The sequence below is a fragment of the Periplaneta americana genome, chromosome 10 (genome assembly GCF_040183065.1).
Source record: "Periplaneta americana isolate PAMFEO1 chromosome 10, P.americana_PAMFEO1_priV1, whole genome shotgun sequence".
Taxonomy (NCBI): Eukaryota; Metazoa; Arthropoda; class Insecta; order Blattodea; family Blattidae; genus Periplaneta; species Periplaneta americana.
This window is the reverse complement of record NC_091126.1, coordinates 13,682,133-13,693,972: the sequence shown is the minus strand read 5'-3', so window position 1 is coordinate 13,693,972 and position 11,840 is coordinate 13,682,133. Positions and strand designations below refer to the sequence as shown.

General features: G+C 35.5%; 1 protein-coding gene across 3 annotated transcripts in view; it reads left to right on the top strand.

Moving 5' to 3' along the window:
* The first annotated feature begins 1,052 nt into the window (after positions 1 to 1,052).
* Positions 1,053 to 11,840, top strand: part of Klp68D (kinesin-like protein 68D) — a 45,463-nt gene continuing 34,675 nt past the window's right edge. For 2 of the 3 annotated variants that reach the window (XM_069836911.1, XM_069836913.1), the window contains exons 1-3: positions 1,053 to 1,178; positions 8,522 to 8,579; positions 11,014 to 11,105. In XM_069836911.1, coding sequence (XP_069693012.1) covers positions 8,556 to 8,579; positions 11,014 to 11,105 — 116 coding nt within the window. In that variant the 5' untranslated portion in view covers positions 1,053 to 1,178; positions 8,522 to 8,555. Of the gene's footprint in view, positions 1,179 to 1,276; positions 1,325 to 8,521; positions 8,580 to 11,013; positions 11,106 to 11,840 lie in introns of those variants that run through there. The other variant, XM_069836912.1, reaches the window with a different exon arrangement.

Here is an 11,840-nt window from a genome sequence, read left to right as displayed (position 1 = left end):
GGTGTAAATCTCTCACATAAGGCCCGTTACACACTTGAAGAGATCTCGCTAGCGAGAAATGTGTTGCGAGAAAGAGGCGAAGAGCCTTCCTTCACACACTTAGCGAGTTGTTGCTATCACAGATCACACCTCGGTTCTTTATTAGCAGGCAGTTTGTATGGTAGGTTCTCAAGGAAAACACTTCATATAACATTGGGTTTTAGCCACCGGCGTGGCTCAGACGGTATCGCGTTTGCCTGCTGCGCTCGGGCGTGGCCTCGATTCCCTCTTGTCTGATTACCTGGTTCGATTTTTTCCGAGGTTTCCCCAACCATAAGGCGAATGTCAGATAATCTATGGCTAATACCCGGCCTCATCTTGCCAAATACCATCTCGCTATCGCCAATTCCATGGAAACTAAATAACGCAGAATTGAATACAGCGACGTTAAATAACCAAGTAAAAACAGACATTGGGTTTTAATCTCTTGATTTCGGCCAAAAACAATCACCCTCCAAGAATTTTAAACTGCATACAACAGATTACCGCGAGTTAAAATGGGAAGAGAAGTTCTTCCTACAAATAACAGTCAATCAACTTTGTCTCTGTTCTTCATTTACAATGAACTCGTGAAAAGAAATGCTGTTTCCTGACTTGTTTTTCTCTTACAAAATGTTACATATCAATAAACCATTTTAAAGTACGCAATCAATCATTAACCATGACTTCCAATACAAATGACAATATTTGTAGTAATAACAAATAAAATTAATAATAAAAATAAAAGTAATTACATTTTCGGCTCTTGAACATAAAATGACTTTCCATAGGCAAGTTAAACTCATTTTCATTCACACCATTAATGCAAGGGAAATAAAAAGTAAAGTAACTAATCACACTAACTCAATTTCTACCAGAGAATTTTACCATAGATATACTAAATAAACTCAATCTCGTTCACACGGACAATACCAGGGAGGCAGCGCTCATGCGGCGAGTGAGATAACTATTTCATGTTCTCGCCGATACATGCAAACTCAAAGCCATGGGTACGAGAACGTAATGAAAGATGGATATGGTATATCGATCGCAAGATTGGGAATTTCTGAATGCGTTTGGAGTTGGCTTCATAATGGCGTTGTGTTTGGTGTATTTTGACATGTTTGTGGATTAGTTTTGTTGTAATTATTCTAATGCAGGTAAAGGTGCTGGTGTTTTTTACTGTAAACTGTGTTGTTTCTTATACTGTTCAACAATTTGATATACTATAAATATAGAACTTGAAGAAATCCCCTGAATATCATGTTAATTGTATACACATCTCGTTCAAAGTCTGAAATTTTTTGTGAGTGTGAATGAGTGTTTTACTAAGTTAAAGTAGATCTAGTGAACAGTTGATGTAAAGTTAGCATCAGAATTCATGTTAATATTCTGTAACAATGACAATGTTATATTTGGTAGCGTTTTATTTAACTATCAAGCTCACATTTATACCGGTTTGATGATACCATGTCTAGGCATTTAAACTAATTGATATACAAATGCTGCTACCATTAATGATTATGATACCTTACGTTCAGCAGATTTGCATATATTGAAATTGGAACGAATGTAAAATGAATGACCTTGAAATTAAATTCTGATTTTGAGGAGACTAGATGCGATTTTAACAGCAGAGGTAGGTAGAGCGGTCTGTTTTTCAATTGGTTTTATTTTACGGCGCTTTATCAACTGTGCTAGTCATCTGTAGACTGAGTGAAATGTAGGTAATAATGTCGGCGAAATGAGTCCAGGGTTTAGCGCTGAAAGTTATCCAGCATTTGCTCGTAATGAGTTGAGGGAAAACCCCGGAATAAACCTCACCCAGGTTAACTTGTTGCAACCAGAATTTGAACCCGGGCCCGCTCGTTTCCAAGTCATACTAATCGTTGCTTCACTGCAGTGGACCTCTGGGGAACCCGACCCTTGTCCTTGTTTATTTTCTGGCATTATAATACGGTAATGTGTTTGGTGTTGATTCATATAAGCTTGTGTAACAGCATGGTTACTTATTATATCTGGAATTATAGCCCTGCAACATACATTTCGAAGTGCGCAGAAACTAAATGCTCATACCTATCAGACTGGAATTAAAGTCATGTAGAACAATGATGTCATGCGCGAGTCTACAATGGAAGCACTATGTTTTAATTGTTGCCTGGCTATAATTATATTGTACGGTAGCCAACATTAGAAAGGTAATGTGGTGTATGTAGCTACACGTAAGTGTATGGGTAATTGCATGAAAATGTCAACCTACACCCTAAAAAATAAATCTCTCTGCAGAGCTCAAATTCCGGGTCAGTATGACTATAGGATATCGGTAGTGTGTTTATGAGAATATATGTTGGCTAGATTGGAGAATGGGGTGATGTCATGTGGTCGACGTATGTGAGAAGGTTAGTGGGTTAGTTGAGGTGATATCTCAGTGACATGAGGTCAACTTATGTGAGAAGGTTAGTGGGTTAGTTGAGGTGATATCTCAGTGACATGAGGTCAACTTATGTGAGAAGGTTAGTGGGTTAGTTGAGGTGATATCTCAGTGATATGAGATCAACTTATGTGAGAAGGTTAGTGGGTTAGTTGAGGTGATATCTCAGTGACATGAGGTCAACTTATGTGAGAAGGTTAATGGGTTAGTTGAGGTGATATCTCAGTGACATGAGGTCAACTTATGTGAGAAGGTTAGTGGGTTAGTTGAGGTGATATCTCAGTGACATGAGGTCAACTTATGTGAGAAGGTTAGTGGGTTAGTTGAGGTGATATCTCAGTGACATGAGGTCGACGTATATGGGAAGGTTAGTGGGTTAGTTGAGGTGATATCTCGGTGAGTTTTATTTACTCGTTGTGTTGGTTTACGTCGGCCATGTTGTGACGTCAATTGTTTGTCAAACTTGACGAAAATTAAGCGATATCCTATAATAAAAGAATCCCCAAATTCCTTTATTGATTGTTACATTGGAGCCCAAAGTTGATGAAACTGGTATGCGCATTAAATATGAAATATGTGCGAGGCGGTAGGCAGTGAAAAAACGTTGTGTCTAATGCACATTCAATTTGGTTGTATAAAATATGAAATATGTGCGAGGCAGTAGGCAGTGATCCACCAAAGCGGGGCAGACAGTAGAGAGAGAGAGAGCAGGCGAGCGAGGTGCTGAGCGGCGAGGGTGGGGATAACTTCCCCTACTAGCGTTCGCTGTATTGCGATTTATCGAAATATTTCATAAACAGAAAGCAGTTATTAAGTTGACAGGAGTGGAGAAATGAAGATGGCTGTCAGTGTAATATGTACTGACAATATTTTCATCTTGTAGATCAAATAACTCCATTATTTGTGTAAGAATATCGGTCTTGACTATAGCTAAAGTATCCACAGGGTATGAGAAATAAATCCATTGCATGAATATCCATGTAAAGTAATAGATATCAGAAACAGATACACTTAAAAACCATGTGATTGTATGGGTGATTCCGTTCCATTTTTTTATATTTTTTATTGTACAAGTTCCGTTTTTGCGAGTTTAAATCTCCAAATTTGTCTACAAAACTTAAGTTTTCTAACTGAACACTACTGTCAATTTAAAACAGACAATTTACTGCCAACTTAGACAATAAAGCTTGGTAATGGAATCATCTTATTAGTAGCAAGCCATATTGATGCAAAATAGTACATGTAGCTCTATTAGCAGTCATCATTACAATGGATTTTGGGACCTAGCACTATCTGATAAGAGTAGTGAAGTTCCCTAATTTATTTTTGCAGGCTATATGATAAACGCTAAAACATAAAAAGTCTCACAGTTGTGAACCAGCAGGAAATATAGGCTACTCATTGGAGTCACAACCAAGTGACTTCCATTACAGCATGTGTATAGGCTGCTGCAACTTCTCATTCTTTGTCTTGGTGTCTGAAGAGCTGACACATGACAAATGTTCAGTGAATGATTTCCTTAAATTGTTCTTCAAGAACTATATCTACTGCAAGATGATGCAACAAGTCTGAAATTCTTTTCTGATAGTGCAGAGTTGTTTTAAATAGAAATATTTGTTTCAAAATATTTTTTATGAAGAATTTGTTCTCAAATATCTAGAGTGGAATTTTTTCTGCCAGTAGTCACAGCAAGGGTGCCGTGGAGGGCATGGGTGGTGAGATCAAAAGGCAAGCATGGTTGGCAATATTATCATGTGTTGTATATGTAACTGATGATGAGTCTTTTTTTTTTTTTTTCAATATTGTGCTGCCAAGTACACAGAAAAGTAATACCAGATTTCTGTCATCTGCTATCATAGAAACTAACAGGTCCAGGGAAAATAATGTGCAATGGAGACATCCAACTGCCAGTGTCATTGTTTATAAACTGAAAGAAGATCGATTTGTTAATGAGCTTGTTGGTTCTACAAAATTGGTAACAGTACAGAATGTGGTCACAATCGGAATTTTCAGCGGAAACTTGCTATTGGCCCGTTTGTGCTGGTAAAATACTGTGGAAGAAAGTCAGTAAAATCATATATTGCACAGATAACTATATCATCTGGAACAGAATACGAAATTGTCAATCTTCATCGTAATAATGAAAAAGCAGAAACCTATATATTTTCCCATAAGGAAGACTGTTGCGGAACAATTTCACATTCAAGCTGCAAACAGAGTATTCATTGTGTGTTCAGTAAATGTGTAGATGGGCACTAGATTAGTGGACTGCTTATTATAATAAATTGTAAAGCTGTTCTTTTCCAATAATGATTTACATTTTATAAGCGTTTAAGTTTTGCAATTTCAACATTATGATACATTTTGTTTTTCTGGTATATTTCTGTCTCATAGTTCATGAATGTATAGTAAAGTGTAATTGATATTTGTAATACTGATAATGATTTAATGTCATTAGACATCAGGTGGTTCCGTTATGGTGATTCCGTTACATTGAGGATTCTTGGCATAGTTCTTTTAGATGACGATGCTTATGTTCAAAACTTCCACTAATAGAACCAGTCTTAAGTACACTACTCTAAACTGTATAACAGTTGTGTGTTTCTCCATGTTTCACAGAAATCTGGATATTATTTTCCATTCCCGCATGCCCAGTTGACATGTGGGTGATTCCGTTATGTTTCCTTAATAATTTTTATTCTAGAGGTCAGAAAAATAAAATCTCATATATTCTCTTTCTAAAAGTAGCCACATGAGCAACTTAACATTCCTGTATTTCCACCACTATACTTATCCTCTGCATCTGCACTATTTCTAAACATGTAGATCATTGTGTCAAATGGGTGATTCCGTTACAAATGGAATTGCCCTTATATGGAAGGATGTACTGTAACTGAAATTAGGCATAATTGTTAGAACGTAATAAATGGTAACCACCTTAGCTGATTTCATAGCAGGCATAATTAAGTAACCGGTGTGTAAGATTCATTCATAGTGTTCTACCCAAGGGCAGGTGTTTCATTGCAAACCCAGCATTCTCCAGTCTTTCCTATTTTCTGCCTTCCTCTTAAGGTAAGCGTTCACTATATCGTATCGCACTCCTCGTAGGAATCGCACGCAATGGATATTTTAAGTGCAGTGCGTTCACTGTAACGGCTCCACCTCATCGCCTCATCGGATGCCCCTATCAGCTGTTTAAAACATGACGTCGTACGATATTGATATTACTGAAAGCAGAGGAGTTGAGGTTAGGTCTATTAATTACTTCTGTTAGCGAATAAGAATTTGTAATTGCTTCATGCGTCTTAATTGAAGAGGAAGAAACGAAAGAAATATTGGTTACATATTATATTTGCAAGAAACGACTTGATTACTGTAATGGGAACGCCTGAAATTATATAATTCTTCGCAATTTTCTACAAGCGAAATAAGTTTTCCTTCTGCCATTTTGGCGCGACACTGAACATGGCACAACATAATAGTAACAGTTGACCAATTAAAATTGATTTATTAAAGAAGGCCATGATCGCACGCATCGGAAAAGTTGCCCATCTGAGAAACGTGGATGGATTTGCCGATAGGTGATGCGTCCGATACGATGTAGTGAACGCGGTTACATAACAATTACAGCAAAGATAGTCTTTTTCCGATCCGTGCGATTTGTCTGATGTGTGCGATACGAGGTAGTGAATGCTTACCTTTAGTCTCCGCACATGATCCATATAATTATCTTTTAATGTCGTCTATCATCTGATATTTTCTTTTGCCTTGAACTCTTCTCCCATTCACCATTCCTTACAGTGCATCCTTCAGAAGGCAGTTTCTTCTCAACCAGTGACTCAGCCAACTTCTTTTCCTCTTCCTGATAAGTTTCTTCTTCACCCACTCTTTCCAACACAGCTTCGTTTTTTAGTCTGTCCGTCCATTTCACACTCTCCATTCTTCTCCATATCCACATCGACTCAAAATATCAAGTTATATCATGCCATTTCCATGAAATTTCAAATGCCTAATAAAATATGAGAAATATGGGAAAAAGACCTTTGGGGAGGCCGCGACGTAGATAGGAAGATAATATTAAAATGGATTTGAGGGAGGTGGGATATGATGGTAGAGACTGGATTAATCTTGCTCAGGATAGGGATCAATGGCGGGCTTATGTGAGGGCGGCAATGAACCTCCGGGTTCCTTAAAAGCCAGTAAGTAAGTAAATAAAATATGAGAGAGTCTCAGTGTAAAAGAAAATATAATTCCTGAGTGTCTAAGGAAAAGTGCAGTTGGATCCTTTTGATTGCTCACAGAACACTTCAACAAAATTGGAAAATTTTCTCCACCACTTGTCCATTGTGCAGTCTTCAGGGAAAAAATGGATCAGAGTCATCTTCAGCAATGTCCATTTCTTTCCTATAAACCCACTCTGTGCGAGAAATATTGGAGAGCAAGAGAATTAGTGGCTTTATTGCCAAAAACTCAGCATTAGTTAAATTCGTATTTAAAAAACGCACTATTTCTTAGCTCTGTTTAAAATCAGTAAGAAGCGGTTTAAAACAAATAAAGTTTTATTTTTTAAGTAAAATTGTTTTTTTATCAACCCTGTATGCCTCCAAAAATCTTGTATTCTTTAATGATACTATTACTGCTCCAGAAACAGAGAAATGTTTCGTAGCACATCACGATGTGACTGAACAAATTATGATAGGGTTATGACAATTTGAAGGCATGGTTTTTCCTTAGGAGCAAACAGTCCAAAATAACTGACTCTTTTGTAACATAATCACATGTTATTAAATGAAGATCACATGGTAAGAATAAAGTAAGTTTCTAAAAATGTTTTGGATTGGATTTTGAAATGTAAAAATATTATGGTAGCCACCATTAACTCTAAGCAGCTAATAATCTGTAGGTAATTCTGGAGCACGGCCACTTCACGATTTTCGAACTTTTTTCTTTTTTTTTTTCTCTCTCCCCCCTCCACAAACTACCATTTTATGCTCGCCTTTGGAAAGGAAAATTTCGAAAAAACATAATTTTGACTATAACCTAACATAACCTAAACTAACTTAACCTAACTTTAACTAACCCAAGCAAAACTAAGCTAAACTCTTCTGATCATCACCATCACCTACCAAAAAACATAACATTACACTACTGTGTAAAACCTTAGTTTGCCTGCAACAATCTACGCATATAAATTATGGGAATTTAATATAGAATAATTATACATGCTCAGAACTTCTAAAATCCATGGAGAGACTTTCCTCCAGAGTTAATCGTTATTAAATGTAATTTCATTTATGGCTTCACGTTCTTCTCACTTAGCGTTTTTCACCAGAACCTAGTAAAAACATATAAATGAAGTTTTATTGTGTAAACATTGACTGTTTGCTTCAAGTCCATTGTACCAAAACTCTTTTCTAGTTTTCTGTGCATACGAAATAACTATTTCATTGTACTTTCCTCAAAATATTAGCACAATGTCTGCATACTCAGTGAATGCAGAAAATCTCAATAGGGAATAGTTAAATGGCTGATGTTTCAGTGTCATAATGTTTTGTGGCAGAAAACGAAAGTCACAGTTTAACAGTTTGTAAAATTAGTGAAATACACAAAGCTGAAGCAAGAATGCCATTATCCTCATCAACAAAGGTATGGAATGAGCACAACTGTGAGAAAATTGTTCAGTCATGGTTTCTGTTAAAAAAATGCAGGCAAAAGATTTTCTTATTTATGAATGTGGGAACATAGTTGAAAAATAAGCATTATTTCTTCAGTTTCTGAGAAAAAATTAAGCCATGGAGATGAGACTTGCATTTCACATTGACGAGTTTTGTATTCATAATTTTTACACTTTGAAAAAAAATACCGTTAGAGTGAAAGTTCAAGGAACAACTCTGACTCATGAAAGAAGGCCCCAAGGAAGAGTTTCCTCTATAAGGATATGGAAAATATTTTGATTATGGATGCTAGGATTTAATGAATTTTTGTATACGCAATCATTAATGGTAGTAAATTTTGTCTGGAATTATTTATAAAACTACAGAATGTGTTTTTAATATGTTATTTTCTTTACAGGTTGTGGTTGGATACTTAGCAAGTTTGCTGTAAAATGGATAAATCTGATAAATACCTGGTAAAGTTCATTATTTGTTTTCAATTATTCTAGGTAATGTGAAAACGAAAAGAAAATCCTGCGGGCAAAGTTCATTATTTGTTTTCAATTATTCTACGTAATATGAAAACGAAAATAAAATCCCGCGTGATATTTCATTCATTCATAGTTTTCTGCCCAAGGGCGTTCTTCACTGCAAACCCATCATCTCCAATCTTCTCTATTTTCCTCAGCCCTCTTAGGCACCGCATATGAAGATATCTTAATGTTGTCTTGTCATCTGATATCTTCTTCTGCCCCCAAATTTCTTCCCATTCACTGTGCTTCCAGTGCATTCTTCAGTAGGCAGTTTCTTCTTAGCCATTGACCAAACCAATTGCTTTCTCTCTCTCCCTGATCAGTTACAATATTATTCTTCATATCACAGCTTCATTTCTTATTTTGTCTGTCCACTTCATATGCGTAATTCTTCTCCATATCCACATTTCAAATGCTTCTAGTTGCTTCTATTCACTTCGTCGTAATGTCCATGTTTCTGCCCAGTACAATGCCACACTCCACACAAAACACTTTACTAATCTCTTCCTTAGTTCTTTCCCCAAAGATCTGCAGAAGATGCTCCGTTTTCTATTAAAAGCTTCCTTTGCCATTGCTATCCTTTTGACTTCCTGGCAGAAGCTCATACACATTTTCATTCATTTTTACGAATTCGAATGAAATATGATAAGATGTAAATAAATATAATGTGATATTACCTCAGTTTAATTAAGTGTTTAGTGTTATATTTGTGAAACAGGCTTACTGATATCACACCAGGATTTCATCTCCTTTGGATAATCTCTTGTTATATGACACATATTCAGTGATTTAGTTGGAAAAAACTATTTACAGAAACTCACCTTATTAATTTATGTTAATGGGAAACTACTAAATTCTTGGGCGTTACATTTGATGATTGTTTGTCTTGGAGATCCCATTGCACAAGTTTAATTTCTAAACTCAATAGCATTTGTTATCAAATCAGAATTTTGAGGACGATAATATATCACAATGTATTAATGTCTTATTATTTCACACACGTCGAGTCAAGGCTTTCATATGGTATTTGTTTTTGGGGATCTGGGACCATGCTGAATGATATATTTATTGCTCAAAAGTGTATTGTCAGATGCATAGCGGGCATTGATAGTAGGACCTCTTGTAGGGAACATTTTTTACAATATAATATTCTTACTGTTTAGGTTTATATATTTTTAATGTTTTACTACTAATTTATAAAAATCTGTCTGATTTTCACCAAAATTGTGACTTCCATACCTACGATACTTGTAACAAAAATTGTTTAACTATTCCTGCACACCATCTTATAAACACTAGTAGAACCTATATGGTCTTTGGTATCAAAATCTACAATAGTTTGCCTGATTACATCAAATATACAAAAAATTCTGTCAAATTTAGGAATTGTATAAAAACGAAATTAATAAAATTGTGTCCCTACAGTCTTGAGGATGCACGCATGGGCCCTCGAAATGAATAATGTTTTTTTTATATTTGACTTATTTTAAATTAAATTGTATTTGTATATATTTGACCATGTCTATGCATATATTATGCCTTCGACAATAAAGTTCTATCTATCTGTCTGTCTGTCAATCAATTGTCAAACGGACTTGTACAGGGTGTCAAATTTGGCAACCTTGTGTGTCTAACATGCATACATTTTTATTTTCTGTAATGTTCCGGGGCATTCTGGCCCAACTAAACCACTGCCCATATTATAAAGTATTCAGTTATTTTTACACATTGTATTGAAATCCATTTGTTGATTTATATTTACATATTGAATCCCTAAAAGCATACCTTTTAAAAGTAACTAACTTTCAACTATTCAAAGAGTTGACAAAAGTGATGCAACAGATATGTTAAACAAATTTCAATTTATACAAGTTTCTTTCTCGACTTTTTAAGTAATACTAATATGGATATTGCTTGTCTAAAAGAAAATCGGTTTATAAATAGGTGTTAGAAGTGGTTTTATTTAACGAGTGTTTAAGCTTTCATGGTGGCTGTGATCAGAATTAAACATTTTGATATTCCACCGTGTTTTGAAACTTGACATTTCCATAACATGGTGGAATACCCAGAAGCCTAATTCTGATTTTATTTTGTTCGTAGATTTACTACATTTGACCTAGTGACATCCTTTCACAATCATCCTTATTCACAAAATATAATGATGCTAATTACCTCTGTGAATATATGATAGGTGTAGAAACATCTGTCCTTTTCCACCTATTTTTGTATGTATGTATTTATTTATTCACACTGCAAATGGGTAAATACCCGGTGTCAGTGGTAACTAATTACACTCAATAATGACAATAATAAACACAATTAATAAAAAAAATACAATTAATAATATTACTAATAATAATTATTGCTTTGCTTTCAGCCCACACGACGAGTTCCCAACAATGAGGCAGTGCAGGTTGTTGTTAGGTGTCGTCCTATGAACGAGAAAGAACTTGCTGCTGGCCATTCGTGGTATGATATTTTGTGGCTTGAATATATTTATTACATATTTCGAGCAAAGAAATATTAATAATAATTAACCATTCATTTTTCTTTAAGAACAGACAAAGGTGAAGAGGCTTCATGAAATTTATGATACAATGCATGTTAAAAGTTTCGTGGAACTTCAGGTATATTATAGTATGTTGATTTCAGGTTTTATTAAATTTGTAAACGGTAAAAAATTGAAAAGACAGTGTATTATAAGAGCTTCATTTAAATCCAAAAGAAACAGGTAAAATTTACTAGAAAATCATTTATGAGTAAAAATTCACCTAGTGTAGTATTGGCGTAAGTTTAAGTGAATATATATTATTTTAATGTACCGAAGTACATATGATATTTCCATGCAGATATTCTGCGTCATCATACGATGAAAGATTAATGGAACAGAGAAAAATTCTCTCCGGCACTGGGATTTGAACCCGGGTTTTCAGCTCTACGTGCTGATGCTTTATCCACTAAGCCACACCAGATACCCATCCTGGTGTCGGACAGAATCGTCTCAGTTTAAGTTCCAACTCTTGGGTTCCCTCTAGTGGCTGCCCTCTGCACTACGTCATAGATGTCTATGAACGTAGGACTGAAGTCCACATGTATGCTGAGGTGCACTCGTTATGAGTGACTAGTTGGCTGGGATCCGACGGAATAAGCGCCGTCTTAAATCACAATGTGATTTACGCATATCATATATATTATTTTAATGTA